The sequence below is a fragment of the Eulemur rufifrons genome, unplaced genomic scaffold, assembly GCF_041146395.1.
Source record: "Eulemur rufifrons isolate Redbay unplaced genomic scaffold, OSU_ERuf_1 scaffold_107, whole genome shotgun sequence".
NCBI lineage: Eukaryota > Metazoa > Chordata > Mammalia > Primates > Lemuridae > Eulemur > Eulemur rufifrons.
In genome coordinates this window covers 185,623-201,299 of record NW_027182889.1, presented here as the reverse complement: position 1 = coordinate 201,299, position 15,677 = coordinate 185,623, and the positions used below count along the sequence as shown (strand labels likewise).

The 15,677-nt window shown below is 51.7% G+C and overlaps 1 protein-coding gene across 5 annotated transcripts in view; it reads right to left on the bottom strand.

Moving 5' to 3' along the window:
• SPG7 (SPG7 matrix AAA peptidase subunit, paraplegin) overlaps positions 1-5,688 on the bottom strand; it is a 39,545-nt gene extending 33,857 nt beyond the window's left edge. For all 5 annotated transcript variants that reach the window (XM_069464774.1, XM_069464773.1, XM_069464775.1 and 2 more), the window contains exons 1-3: positions 5,509-5,688; positions 3,511-3,613; positions 1,619-1,708 (exon numbers count right to left, since the gene is read on the bottom strand). In XM_069464774.1, coding sequence (XP_069320875.1) covers positions 1,619-1,708; positions 3,511-3,613; positions 5,509-5,688 — 373 coding nt within the window. The remainder of the gene's footprint in view (positions 1-1,618; positions 1,709-3,510; positions 3,614-5,508) is intronic.
• Between the last annotated feature and the right edge of the window lie 9,989 nt (positions 5,689-15,677).

Genomic DNA, 15,677 nt, shown 5'->3' with positions numbered 1-15,677 from the left:
CTTCTAGAAAGATGAGTTCTGGGCATGGGGACTTTGTCCCCCAGTGCAGATTTCTGCTAAGGAAGGCCCTGAAGGTCCAATAAACCAAGGTTTCTGAGGCTGGCTTCAACCCTTAGCTCCCTGGGGCTCACAGGAGCTGTGATTCTACGCAGGGCTGGCTTCCAGAACAACATGCTTCCTGGGCTCCCGCCTCCTCCCGCCCCACACCAACAGCAGCCATATGGAGAGAGCTCCTGACCGGGGAGACCACTTCCTCACGTGTGCACCCTACTAACACCCAGCAGAGAGCAGGCTCTCAGTCACCCTTATTAAATCTCAGTTTCCTCCTGTGTAAAAAGGGAGGAACAACATGGCTATTTTGAGAACAAAATGAAATGAGACCATGTCTATAGGTCACGTAGCACAGCGCTGGGCAGACGCGAATCATTCATAAGGGTTAGCAATTTCCATTGTATTATTAGCTCCAAGCAGCTAAAAGCAAAAAACCAACTTTTATCTCAGAGATCTCAGAAACTAGGTCAATTCAGTTCAAACTTACCTTCTATTTCTCTCACCCTTCACACCATGAAAGTGAGTCCTAATTCTAGAGACTTAAGATCCGCAGGACATTCATAGATCTTACAGGCAAGGCAGCTGTGAGCTGGGCTGGGGCTGAGGACCAACTGGCACATGGTGGTGGCTCTCAGAGTGGCTGATCACCTGTCCGCTCTCTGTACCAGCATCTACTCTGGGGACTGCTTCCCAAGCCTGGAGGAAGTGGTTACATGGACCAGGTGTGCATGGGGGTGGGTTTAGCCAGGGAGTTCTGGACCCTTCCTCCTCACCCCCAGAACTCTCCGTCCAGAGCAGATCTGAGACTCACCCTTCCCATCTGCAGATACAGAAAGACTGCCTGCCTGCAGGCATTCCTGAGCATAACACAGGGACCCACAGAGGCATTCCTAAAAGAACAGGCACAAACAACCCATAGTCCTTTCGAGTGGGAGCAGGTGTGATGGGGTTAGCCAAGCCGAGGAGCTTGGGTTCTCCCTACTTTTTTTCTTTTTTTCCCCCTGGTTTTTTTTTTTTTTTTTTTTGGTGGAGACAGAGTGTCAGCTGGGGTCCCTGGGTAGAGTGCAGTGACTGTAGGTCACCACAAGCTCTAGGTCCTGGGCTGTGAGCGATCCTTCTGCCTCAGCCTCCCCAGTAGCTGGACTACAGGTACACACCACAATGCCCAGCTGAGTTTTCTGGTTTTGTGTATTTTTTTTGTCCTTTTTTTGTTTCTTGTCTCTAGAGACGGGGTCTCACTGTGTTCAGGCTGGTGTCGAACCCTTGAACCGCAGCTATCCTCCTGCTTCGGCCTCTCAGAAAGCTAGGATTACAGGTGTGAACCACCACACGCAGCCATATTTTATTTTTCTTAAGAGATGGAGTCTTGCTATGTTGCCCAGGCTGGCCTTGAACTCCTGGGCTCCGGCGATCCTCCTGCCTCAGCCTCCTGTGCAGCTGGGACTACAGGCACACGCCAGCACTCCCAGCTTCTCCTTACTATCAAGACTGGTCTCGCCTTGCTGAGATGAGAACACATATGTGAAGACAGCCCCAGACAGCCGCTATTTAGGAACATCAGGCACACCTTCCTCATCTTCAGGAGTCCTCCCCTTGGGTCTGTCATTGTCCTTACTCTTCTGCTTCCTCCTGGAGGTGTTAAAATAGTAAGTGCCACCTACAAAAGATAGGGAAAGGATTTGACCATCAAGGTTTGTAAGCACAGGGGAGACATGTAGGGGAACAGTATATTCTTAACTTACCAAAGCAAAACAGAAACCATCTGAAAAGCTACCCACATCAACAAGTGCATAAATCTGAGATAAAGCATTTCCTTCTATCATTCTGTGCATAATATCTACTAACATAGAATAATAAACTATTTCAACTTATAAAGTTAAACATTTTTGCTATTTAAATTAGTTAAGGTGAGGGAATACAAATTGGTTAGGAACGTTAATTTGAAAAAATGTCACGACTTTGTTGGGGAACAATCCTTTCGATATATGAAGTTGCTTTATATGAATTTAAACAAATGGCACATGTGGCAGCAGCCCAGGTGCCACCATCACCAAGCCAGATTGATGTGACTCTCCTCACACAAAAGGCTTTGTCTTAGCCAAAGTCTACACAAATCGGCCGGGTGTCAAGGTGCTCGCCTGCAGTCCCAGCTACTCGGGGGGATAAGGAAGGAGGATTACTTGAGCCCAGGAGTTAGAGACCAGTCTGGGCAACACAAGACTCCATTCCTAAAAATATAAATAAAATAAAATAATAAAACAACAAAACCTGAACACATCAGCATTTAAAAATGGGGGAAAAGCCTCACAAACACACGTTGAACTGTAACTTTCTTCACAAAGACATTAACAGGATCACTAATGAAACCCCCTTGGTTGCCACTGGGACACACCGTCAGGCATTCCAGAGGGCCGAGGCGTGTGCTGCTTCAGAGCCACTGGCAAGACGAGTAGTTTCACGTGAGACAGCACACGTGCGATGCCAACTCACAGCCGACCGGCAGGCCCAGCACAGCGCTCTCCCTACCCACGTGTGGGCGCCAAGCTGCTTAATGTAAATTAGCAGAACTGTTTCACTTTTCCCCTATTCCAATTGGATAAATGGGGAAGGAAAATTATAGGTGTAAATCCTGAAGACTTTTAACCTAAGGTCAAGAGAGATGGAAGAATTTCAAAATGTTTCATGAAACGGTACAACTCTATCGAAGAGCCAATTATTTATTTTGTAGGGTATTTTTATTTAATACTTACTTTCTGGATAGATAACTTTTTTTTTTTTTGGAGACACAGTCTCGCTCTCTTGCCCAGGCTGGAGTGCAGTGGCATGATTACAGTTCACACCATCCTCAAACTCCTGGCCTCACGCCATCCTCCCACCTCAGCCTCCCGAGTAGCTGAGACTACAGTCGCACACCACCCACACCTGGTTAATTTTTCTATTTTTAACAGAGACGGTCTCCCCCTTGCTCAGGCTGGTCTCAAACTCCTGACCTCAAGCGATCCTCCCGCCTCAGCCTCCCAAAGTGCTGGGATTACAGGCGTGAGGCACCACACACAGCCTGCATATGAAACATTTGAAGCCACTTCCTACTAAACATTCTAGGAGCTGGTTAGATACCATGAAAATCCTTTTTCAAGCAGCCCAATTATTGCTATACGCCAGAACTGGGGGGGGGAGGGGGACAACTCAAACCAAAATAAGCAAAAATAACCTGTTCAGACCTTGGACAACTTCCTTTCTTTAAACTTTATAACAGCTTGCCCAAAGACTGTGGGTCTTATTAGGGCTCCTGATAAATAGAAGCCCAAAATATTATTTCTTAGTGATTTTTCTTAGTTTTTCTGTGAATGTCAACTAACATTATCCTAATATATATACCCATGAATGCCACAGGCCCTGCCTGACAGATAAAGAAAACAACTTCTGCCTTATTACTTCTGTCTTTCAAAAGATACATACCTAAAAGTCGCCAGAGTGTGACTGGATTCTGAACTAGATGTTGTTTCAATAACAATCCACTGATCCCTTTAAAGGTAGGGGTTAGCAGTCGCAATTGCAAGCTCTGGAAAAAAAGCCAATACCGAGGGTCACACCAACATCACAGTGCAGCAAAGCAATGCAGACTAAAAATCCTTTTCAAAAGCTCAAATATGTATTTAACTGTAATATTTATATTTCCCTGAAATGTGAATTAATAGTCTGAGCATTATTTCAAAGTTTAAAGATAACCTCAAAATGCCAAAAGCAAGTGGGCACGTCAGACAAAACGCAGCAACGCACGGGCAGCCCGCGGCCGCAGCCCTGCGGGAAGAAGGGAGCAGCTTTCCAAAGGCTGCAGTGACCGCCCAGAGCCCTTGCTCCGGCCACCACCACAGAATGACGCCTTGCAGAACACTTCCTTCCAGGTATCAAGCAGTTCATCAGCCTGTATTGCCAGTGTTCTTCTTTCAAGATGCACATTTTCCCACTTGCACGTGTTTTATGTTAAGATCGATGGCTCAATTCAGTTTTTTCTATCTCTGGGTTGTCATTTTCATTTCATTTGAGAGACCTTTTCATTATGTTGAACAGGCTGGTCTCAAACGCACAGCCTCAAGTGATCCTCCCACCTCAGCCTCCCGAGTGGCTGGCATCACAGCCGCAAGACACCTCGCCCCGCCACGTTGTCATTTTCTAAAATTTTTTTTTTTTTTTTCAATTTTTTCCTAGCTCATCCTTGCTCTGCTGCTGCTATGGAGAGAAGGAATGCCTTGCTCAGTGCTCTTCGCTAAGGGCCGCATTACGTGTAACAGCCTGTTAACCGCAGAACGAAAATCCCTACTCTATACAACTTATTGTCCCATGTAGCTAATACTACTGGTACTGCTCTCGGCTCACTGATGGCCAGAAAAGTCACATAAGGCAGGACCACAGAGTATGGACTGGGCCCAATAAATGGGCAACATCGGCGTGTTAGATAAAGCAAAAAATTGTCATTCTTCAAAGTCGACCACAGGAACTGTTTAAACCTAGGTTGCTTCAGTTTATTAATGTTACAGCCACCAGTAATATAATCTGCTTAGATTTAACAAGTATGTGTAAATGGCCTTCACTGTGACAGAATAAGCACAAAGTCAGACTAAAGAAATTCTTTTTCTTCTTAATAAATATAACTAAAAAATAAAAAAAAATTTTAGAGTGTAATAAATCTATAGTTGTCCTCAGGTGCAGAAAGGGTGACCATTAGTCTACAATACAGGATTATAATTTAAACCACCCTCACAAGTTATGGTAAAATACAAAAAGAATAAATTACAGCATATAACGTGAGAGCTGGAAAAAGAAAATCCGCAAAAAGGCCTAAGGATTTAGGGTGTTTTTGTTTTCAGGATGGCTCCCCGACCTCAGCGGGGCCTAGATCGCGCCTTCCCACAGCGGCTGCTCAATGAATTTTGATCAATGACTTGCAAGCTACATTACAAAAAGGTGAAATGCAGCTACACGGAGTTTTGCTCATACAAAAACTTTCAGCAATAACCAAGTATTATTGGAAAGCGCTGGAATTTATCGTGAAGGAACTGATGGACAGCAGCCAGTTGTAAATTAATGCTCCGCTAGAAACTGGCGAAACTTACTGGCTTCAACTTTAAAACGCCGGGGAGACAGAAAACGTCAACACACGACATAAGGGCTGGCGAAGTCCACGCTGAGGACCACGCAGACCCAGGCCGGCCTCCGCCTCAACCCCGCGCCCACCTTTCCGGCCCGCCTGAGATGCCCCAACTTTCCCCCGGCAGCGACGTCCCGCAGGACGCGGAAGAAGCCCGCAGGAGCCGAGAGCCCGGGCGGAAAGGCGCAGGCTCCCACACCGGGCCGGGCGGCCGTCCCGAGAACGGCGGGCGCGGCGGGAAGGCCACCGGCGCCGCGACCCTCGGCCTCTCCGAAGCCGGGAGGTGGGGCGGGCGCCGAGGGGATTACCTGTAGGGCTCGGCCTCCAGCCCCAGCGAGGCCCGCGGGAGGCCGGAGGACCCAGTGCGGCCACCTCCTGCCGGCCCCGGCGGAGAGGCCGGGGATCCAGCCCGAGCCTGGGCCCCACAGCTGTCCCGGGCCAGGCCCCGGGCCTTGGCGCAGGGCGCGCAGTAGCAGCGCGACCGCCATGTTACCGCCGGAGCCGCGGCTGCGCGAGCCGAGGCCTCCTCGCGGCGCCTGCGCGGCCGGGGTGGGCGGGGCTTCCTGGGGCGCCTGCGCGGCCAGGGCTTTCAGGGCTCCGCTGCCCTAGCCCGGCTTCCGGGGTGCGCAGCCGGCTGGTATCGGTCCGACTCCATGTCCCTAGACGTTTCCGCAGCCCCGGGTCCGCGAGGAGGCCGCGGGTCCCCTGGACGCTTTCGACGCCTCCGTCTTATCCGGGCCTGGCGGATGCATAAAAGGCGGATGTGGCGAGTGGTCTGGAGCCCTCCACTACCCGGCTCCCCCAGTCCCGAGGCCCCCCACTGCCCGCCCCTCCACTCCCGAGGCCCCCACCCCGACTCCCGAGGCCCCTCACTGCCAGGGCCCCTCCCTCTCCCGGGCCCTCCCACTGCCGGGGGCCCCACTCTCCTGGCCTGGTTCTCCCCGCCCCCAGACGCAGTGTTCTGCCTCGAAGGAGAGGCCTAGTGACTTAGGCGGGGAGGGGACAGGTGCTTTCCTTCATCGGGATGGGCCCATGAACAAAAAATGTTCCAACCACAGCAGTAAGGGCAGGTTAGGAAGGCCTTTTTGAAAGTGAGGTGACTAAACACTTCATGGCTCAGGCGGGGGTCTGTAATATTGGGTGTCCCCTCAGACTTGTTCAGCTCATTTTCTCATGCGGGCGAGCTTACTCATTTCTGGAAGTGGCTCTCAGCCGGGTGCTGAAGCATGCGTCCTGTGGCATGGGGACCCGGGGTGCAAGTCTGGGCACTGCCCACGGCACCAGAGCCCCGAGGAGGGGTGTCCCATTCCCGCTGTGCTCACGGCCCAGGCAGGGTCACTCTCAGTGTTCTGCAAGGCCAGTCCACCCAGTGCCAGAGCTGGGTGGGGCTGGGGGCCTCCTCTGTGCCCTTCTCTGCCCTGACCTTTCCCACCTTCTTTGTCTGCCTGGCTGTTGCTTGCTTGGCTTTTTGACAGCCTGGAGTTGAAAAGTTTGTTGAACAGAAAAAGCAAAGACTAGCCAGATATATTTCAGAGAGAGGGTTAGGGTGATGTGTTTGTTGGTGGCTCCGGCTTGTAATCCCAGCACTTTGGGAGGCTGAGGCCAGGAGCTCGAGATCAGCCTGAGCAACATAGTGTAGACCTCATCTCTATAAAAAGCATATAAAATAAAATAATACTTATAACAATGAGAAGGTTACCAAGTGCTAACTTAGTGCCTGGCTCCATATCAAAGACTCATTTAATATTCACAGCTCTGTGAAGTAGATACTTGTAATATCTCTGTTTTACAGATAAGGAAACATTCAGAAAAATTAAAGTAACCTGCCCAAGATCAAGCTAAGAAGGGTTGTTTCAAAGCTGGTCTGACTGGTTTCTGGGCCTGCACCCTCCACCATCATGCCTTGCAGACCAGGCCACAAAAGTCATGTGTTGCCTGGTGTAGCCTCCCTCTCCCTCGGGTTTTGTGAGCATTCCTGATCGTTGGCCCTCAGCTCTCGGTGGCCTGGTGCTTTCGCAGAGGTGTTTAGTTGTGGTTGAGGAGCCTGTTCTGTTGGTTTGTGGAAGGAGCAGCCGAGCCCAGGGCTGTCACTGTCACAGCTGAACTGCTTTTCCTCCTGCTTGTCCTGTTGTCTGCCTTCACAGTGAATCCGTCCCTCCTGTCTCTGCCACTGTTTCTCCTTTCCCTCCTTAAAGGACACCAGGACTGGTCCGACGGTCTCTCCCACTTCTGCCTCCCAGCTCCCTGTGTGCAGCCCATACCCCAGCCGTGTCCCGTGACTGTAACCCAACTTCTGGGAAGGTTTCTTGTGCCCTAGGACACAGACAAGCCCCCACCTTCGTGCCTGTGCCTTCAGAGGATTTGTGACTCAAAGCCTCTAACAAGTTTCAGTTTGTGTAGGAAGAGTATAAGCTGTTATCCTATTAATATTGTCTGCAGTAAAACTGATGTTGCAGTCCAGCCTGCTTTCCTGGTGATTCAGTCAGAAGCAGTGCGGGTGTTGGCAAGAGGACAGCCTCTGGGCAAAGAACACTGTGTTCTGTGCTCCTCAACCTGTGACCTTAAGCAAGTTAGCAACTTCTCAAAACCCCAATTTTCTCATCAGTAAAATGGGGATAATAATTATCTGCAAGGCGAGGCTAATGTAAACCTTGGGTTTCCCACAGGGTTGTTATGAAGATAAACTGCAATAAACACATGTGAAAGCAACTTACGACCCAGGAAGCCCTTCACGTCCAACAGGAACTAGTCATTACGAGGATGTCATGAGACATGAGGGTATGGGAACACTCCTTTCTTTAACAACTGTGCTTTGAAGGCTGGCTGTGTCCCAAGCCCTGCGGATGACAGGCGAGCCATGGGCTTCAGTCCCGAGGTAGTGAGGGGGCAGAGGCTCGAGCAGCCTTGGGCAACAGGGATCTCCTGTTGCAGATCTCCTCCGGGATTCAGGGGTTCCGTGTTCTGGACCCGAGAAGGGAAGGGGCTGCAGGAGAGCGGGCTCCCTGGACCTGCGTTTGCCGCAGACGCCACTTCAGAGCAGTCCCGTCAGCTGCCAGACCTCAGCTTCACTTTCCTCTTGGGTGTTTCCTTCACTCTCTCTGTGCTTCTGTTTACTGTTACACTTCCTCATTGCCCTTCCCCAGCTCTCTGCCCTCTGCGTACACCAGGACGTTTGGACAGTTTGACGTGACTTCCCTTACCTGCCTTGTTCTTCAGTGTGTCAGAGAGGCAATCGTGTGGGCAGGGCACGCCTAGGTCTCCGGGGGGCCTCCCTGACCCCAGGTCCCTCAGCCCAGGCCCCTTCAGCACAGAGGCCTCTGGGTGTCCGGGGCAGCCCCTTCAGCCTGGGCTGTGAGGAGCAGAGAGGAGCAGAGCGAGTGGGTCCTTCCTCCTCACTCCCTTCTGTGAGCTCAGGTGGAAGAGCCCCCCACCCCCCGGGTCCTGTGCCTTCCTCCCTGTGTCCACCCAGGGGATTCAGGCAGCTGCTTTGGGAACCCCAGTTGCCTTGTCTATAATGTAGTTATAATACTTTAGCATTCTGGAGACAGAAGTTGATCTTTTGGGTCCTTTTTGGTTTTACAATCTAGACTTCTTTATTAATATCTGAGCGAATAATTATGCATTTACTTTTTCCCAAACTTGGCAGCAACTAAACTTCTGAACTCTTTTTGTTAAAGCATGGTTGCTCTCACGGGTGCCCTGGTCTTTGAAGCTCCACGGCGGCGGCACGACTGACTACTGCACCCGTGATCGTCCTGCTGGGGCCACGTCACGTCACACAGGCTGACAGCGAGACACCTGTCTAACAGTAGGTAGGACCTCTTCTGTAAAACGTGCTGCCTGATGCAATGTTTGGGTAAACACGTTTGTTTCTGTGAAATTATGCAAATTATGTTTCTGAACTAAAGATCTTCCTTAGGAGACAGTTTCTTCTCAAATCACTTGTTAACTGGGTTTTTTTCCATCACATGAGGAAGATTTCGTAATCACAGATTTTTCCTTGAAAAGAAGAGAAATTCTTAATGCAATTACTGGGAATTAAAAAAAGGAAGAGAAAAGAAGAGAAAATTCATTTCTACTAGCAAAAAACGTGTCCGGGAATTTACGCATGATGAAGTAACCATGCATCCCTCAGTGCTTCCTTAGACTGTCTGGTGTGAGAGTTTGGACAGATGTTTAAGAAGGACTGGAAGGAGCAAGTCTGTGTCCTCCTCACGTGATGCTAACTCCCACAGACAACGTGTACCAAATTCATCAGGTTGGCAAGTTGAAACAACAAATACTTGTTATCTCACACGGTTTCTGAGGGTCATGAATCTGGAAGTGGCTGGACTGGGTGGTTTGGTCTCTCATAAGGTTACAGTGGAGTTGACGCCCAGGGTGGGGTCATTTGAAGCTTGACCCGGGTGGGGGGCTCTGCTTCCAGGGTGGCGCACTCACACCGCTGCCACCAGGGGCCTCGGCTCCTCAACACCAACGCGTGGCTCTCCTCAGGGCCTCACGTGACACAGCAGCTGGCTTGCCCAGAGCGGTGACCAGAGAGGGAGTCTGAGCCCCGTCACTGGCCGGCTTGTCCTGGGTCCTAGTGCTCTGTGGCCGTGGTAGGTTTTCAGCAAATCGGTGGCCGACCTGGGGCTGAGGGACTTCCCATGGACCACACTGGAATGGGGACAGCCACGGCTGACGGGTGACCAGTGAGTGTGCCCCACAGCCCAGCAGGCTGCCAGAGTTCCCCACCCCCGTCGTCAGAGACGGCTGGCCCATTCTCCCACGTTGTGTGTGCAGAGCAAAAAGAGAAGAACGGTTCCAAAGACAGGACTGCAGAGCAGGACAATGGGGGAAGACAGCAAGGAAAAGACGAAGGGAGTGGAGTGGGGAGAGGGCGCAAGTGGAGCCTCCGAGGAGAGGTTCGGGGGGTCGGTGAGCAGCCAGGAGCACGGCTGCAGGGAGCGAGGGCTGTAGAGACAAGGAGATTTTCTGTGGGGTAACGTGGAATCGCCTCCAACAGATACTTACTGAGTGACCACGGTATATGCACAGTGTCCCAGGTGCTCGGGACACAGCAGCAGCAAAACCACAGCGCTGTCCTGGCTGAACGCCCGTTCTCGTCATGGAGAGAAGCAAGACCAAGGCAAGCACACGGCGCATGAAGGCCTCCAGTGGGTGTGGAGACAAAGCCCGAGGTTTGGGAGGTCAAGGCAGAATCCACGGAAAAGGGACTTCGTGGCCAGGCGCGGTGGCTCACGTGGCCAGGTATGGTGGTTCACGCCTGTAGTCCCAGCTACTCGAGAGGCCGATGTGGGAGGATTGCTTGAGCTCAGGAGTTCAAGACCAGCCTGAGCAAGAGCGAGACCCCGTCCCTACTAAAAATAGAAGAATTTTCCAGGCATGGTGGCACATGCCTGTTGTCCCAGCTACTCTGGAGGCTGAAACGGGAGGATTGAGCCCAGGAGTTGGAGGTTGCAGTGAGCTGTGATGATGCCACTATACTCTACCCAAGGCAACAGAGTGAGATCCCGTCTCAAAAAAGCAAACAAAAAAGGGAATTCTTAAAATTGTGGTAAAATACACAGAAGGTGAAATTTACCATTCAGAGAGGGACGTTCGAGAGCCTTCAGAACGCAAAGGAGGCCTGGGAGCCACGGGAAGAGCGTCGCTGTGGCTGGCTTGGACAGGGCAGGGTGCTGCAGAGCTGTGGATGGCTTCCAGCCCGGGACTGAGGGGTCCGTTTTATCACGAAAGCATCACTTCAGCTGCTTCATGGAGAACAGACTCCAGAGAGGCCAGAGGTGGGAAAGGAGGCCAGGGACTCAGTGGCTGCAACGGTGACAGAGGGACAAGACGTCCGGCACCGGGGGCAGCTGGTTCTGCAGGAGGTGTGGGGAAAGCCTGGGCTGCTGTTTCTGAGCTGCAGCTGCAGGAGGAGGGAGGCAAGGCCTGCCGAGCACAGGGTCAACAGCGGCGGCAGCGGCAGGGCCGGGGGCTGTGAGCAGCAAGGGACAGCACCCAGACTAGCCTGTGCAGCGGGACAGGGCGAGGACGCCAGGCTCTGCATGGACAGGAACAAGGCGCAGTGGCCCTAGGTGTGGCTTCCTTTTCATTGCAACCCGAAGGGCTGGTTTGACAGAGGAGTAGGTGGTCACTTGTACACAGAATGTGAACCTCGGCCCACTCAGGACCCCTCGCCCCCTGGATCGTGGGGAAGGCAGATGCACAGAAGGGATGTGGGCTGGCGGCTGCGATCTTCCCAGGGGCGCCCAGCAGCCTCCCCCAGAGCAGCCTGTGCTCCCGGTTTCTGGAATGCATGGCCACGCCAAGGTGGGCGCGAGAGCTGATCGAGTGAAGTTTGAGATTATTTGCAGATGGAGGCGACTTGGGCTTTATCTATGCCTTGAACTAAAGCAGGCAATTTGGGTTTTACCATCCCTCTGTTGTACGTTTTATTTAGCTTGACAGTTTGGTACTTGGGCACTAAGGCAATCCTAGATGGGGTTACAGTTTCGTAAACATAGCAGACAAAATATAACAAATCCTGTAGACTGTGCTTCCGGTCTGTCCCTGCTGGTAAAAGGGAAGAACCGAAGTGCTCGTCTGGGACAGTCGAGGTGAAGAGAACACAGTTGTTCCACTGGGGCCTGGTGGAGGCCGGCCTCACTGCAGACTGCCCAGGGTCGTCCAGGTAGGATGTGCGGTGATTTAAAACTAACACACAGGATCAGCCAGCAGCATTTCTATATTTAACTCACAAGAGATCTGCCCTTTTATTTTCTTATTTTTTATTTTGAGATGGAGTCTCGCTCTGTCACCTGGGCTAGAGTGTGGTGGTATCATCGCAGCTAACTGCATCCTCCAATTCCTGGGCTCAAGCCATCCTCCTGCCTCAGCCTCCTGAGTAGCTGGGACTACAAGCGCACGCCACCACGCCTGGCTGATTTTTCTATTTTTAGTCGCCCAGCTAATTTCTTTCTATTTTTAGTAGAGACACAGTCTCGCTCTTGCTGAGGCTGGTCTCAAACATCTGAGCTCCACCAAGCCTCCCGCCTCGGCTTCCTAGAGCGCTAGGATTACAGGCATGAGCCCAGCCTACCCTTTTATTTTATGAATTACTTTTTTTTTTTCCTTGAGACGGAGTCTTGCTCTGTTGCCCGGGCTAGAGTGCAGTGGTGTGATCACAGCTCACTGCAGCCTGCACGTCCTGGCCTCAAGCGATCCTCCCACCTCAGCTTCCCAAGTAGCTGGGACTCCAGGTTCATGCCATCGCATCTGGTTAATTTTTTGTTTCATTTTTTTTTTTTTTTGTAGAGACAGGGTCTCGCTGTTTTGCCCAGGCTGGTCTCAAACTCCTGGCTTCAAGTGATCCTCCCACCTCTGCCTCCCAAAGTGCTGGGATTACAAGTGCATGCCACTGCACCCAGTCTTTCTGAATAATTTTTAAAGCTGCAAAGTAAAACTGGGTTTCAGTGCCAAAATGTATTAATTCACATAATACTGAGCGGCTCTGCAGCCTCCTGTATCATATTAACATGTTGTGAAAGGCATTTGCACATACGAGGCAGGGACCGCCCGAAGCAGGAAGGCATTGAGCAGTTCTCAGGCTGCGAGTGTGACGCCCAGGCCTCAGTGACATTCCAGGTCCCACAGCCTGGCCCTGCACTTCCTGACTCTCCAAAACACCATCAACAAAGGTCTCTACTTCTTATTGCCCACCCGGTACGTAAGTGACACCCAGGGAGCTCACAAATCAGCCAGGGCCTGGCTGTGGGCTGTCTTTGCACACTGCCTTTTTTTTTTTTTTTTTTTTTGAGACGGAGTCTCGCTCTATTGCCCGGGCTAGAGTGCCGTGGAGTCAGCCCAGCTCACAGCAACCGCAAACTCCTGGGCTCAAGCGATCCTCCTGCCTCAGCCTCCCGAGTGGCTGGGACTACAGGCATGCGCAACCATGCCCGGCTAATTTTTTCTATGTATTTTTAGCTGTCCAGATAATTTCTTTCTATTTTAGTAGGAGGAGGAAGGGGGGGGGAGTCTCGCTCTTGCTCAGGCTGGTCTCGAACTCCTGACCTCGAGTGATCCGCCCGCCTCGGCCTCCCAGAGTGCTAGGATCACAGGTGTGAGCCACCACGCCCGGCCTGCACACTGCCTTTTGCAATTTCCCCACAAACTCCCTGTGCTTCTACTAAGTGGACCCGCGTATCTCCCCGACATTGAGGTGCTCACCTCTGTCTAGTAATACTCAACTCAATCTTCCAGACCTAAGCGCTCTGTAAGGCCCCCGCAGGGCACCCACCCGGCAGCCGGCAGCCAGTGCTGCATTTGCACCTCGGACGCCCAGGCTGTCCCGTGACAGTCCACAGCACAACGCTTCCATGTCGATTATTCAATAATCGACATATTGCAGGATGACTACTGAAAGAGAATATGAAATGACGTCCACAGCCTTAAGTATTTTCTTAGCTTTGTAATAACAGTTAACACTTGCGTGTGCTGCACGCGGTTCTAACCACATTGGGCGTGTTTGTCTTCGTAAGGGTCCTACCTGGTAGGTGCTGTCGTGAGCCCAGTGTTGACGGGGACACTGACGCCCTGAGAGGCAAACACCTTGTTAAAGTCACGCGGTTCGTGTGGGGCAGAGGTGGGGTTGGACGCAGGCCGTCTGCTCCCGAGGGTGTGTTCCTGACCCCTGCACTCGTTTCTCCAGGGAGGGAGGAGTCCATGGGGCTTTGTCTGCAGAAGACTGAGTACCAGCCCCGTTCACCTCTATACTCATGATCCAATGATTTCAGTATGGAAAACAGATAATGTATGATTCAAAGACTGTATTTATATTTGTTGGGGCTCGTCCCCAGCATAACTGGTACTTATTTCCTCAGTTGAGTCTGTGCTGCGGCACGAACGGTGGCACGTGTCCAGGTGTAATGTTGCCTCTCAAAGGGCCACCCCACACCGGAGCGTGAGTCTAACCCAGCAGCTCGCAAGCCCTGTGGCCTCAGCACCTCTGTAGGTTCTTAGATATTACTGAGGAGCCCGAAGAACTTTTGCTTGTGTGGGTTATATCTGTAGATACTGACTGTTAACACTGAAACGGAGAAAAGTTTAAAACACAACACCTACTCCTCAGCTATCAGAGCAATGGCATTAGGTCATGTGGCCCCTGGAAAACACGGAGGACACTCACAGGAAGAGTGAGAAAGACAATCCCTTAGTGTCATCATGAAGATACTTTGACCTTGACCCTCACAAAGGGTCTTGGGGACCCCCAGGGGCGCCTGGAGCATACTTTGAAAACAGGTGGTCTCCATCAGCTGTGGTGATCCTGATGCAATGCCTTCCCTCTTGCAGTCCTCTCTCTCCTTTAGGACCCTGGATTCTGCAGTTGCCGGGGGCAGCAGCCTTGGGTGAAGAACCCAGCTCCTCAGGGACGCTGCTGAGCTGCCGACCAACCAGCCGGGAAGCCCCACCTGGACCTCGTTTCCTAGACAACAGACACCTTCGCCTGAGCAAGTCTGGGCGGAGATTAGTCTTAGGCAACACCAACGTCCTGACGCTGTCACCAACACTTTAAGTATTTACTCAACTCCTATTTCTTAAGACATGTCATATTTGAAACATTACTTGTTAAGTTTCCTGGAAATGTTATTAAGAGCATCTTTTCTTTTCCCCCCAGACAAAGGTGTCTGTGAGTTTTACACATTTAAAAAGGGAGCTTGTCATACTGCACTCAGGATTACCCCTGGGAGCCCCTGTCCGGCGGCGACATCCTGACGTACCCAGGGAGGATTTGAGGAATTTGAAATCTTTACTAAATTCAGCATTATTGAGAAGTTCTGCACGGAACATCCTGTAAGGGACGCATTGTCGCTATTCCCAGAACGGCGCCAGCCAGAGAATGGCCGTCCCGGCGACTTTCACGGCCTAACTCAGCCATCCTCCCAAGGGGTGACTTGCAGGGGCTGGGGAAGGCAGGGCCTCTGAGGGCACTAAACCTCTGGCTGCTTCACAAAGCCAAGGAGAGAGGCCGGGCGCGGTGGCTCACGCCTGTAATTCTAGCACTCTGGGAGGCCGAGGCGGGTGGATCGCTAGAGGTCAGGAGTTCGAGACCAGCCTGAGCAAGAGTGAGACCCCGTCTCTACTAAAAATAGAAAGACATTATATGGACAACTAAAAATCTATATAGAAAAAATGAGCCGGGCATAGTGGCGCATGTCTGTAGTCCCAGCCACTCGGGAGGCTGAGACAGGAGGATCGCTTAAGCCCAGGAGTTTGAGGTTGCTGTGAGCTAAGCTGACGCCACGGCACTCACTCTAGCTGGGGCAACAAAGTGAGACTCTGTCTCAACAAAAAAAAAAAAAAAAAAAAGCCAAGGAGAGGCTGGAGCAGGCGCTGTGCCCCGTACTGGACAGGGCCACCCACGGGGGTGTCTGGCACGTCACACACCAGCTGCGAACTCTCAAGACAGCCCTTCGAGCCCGCACCGTCTGGT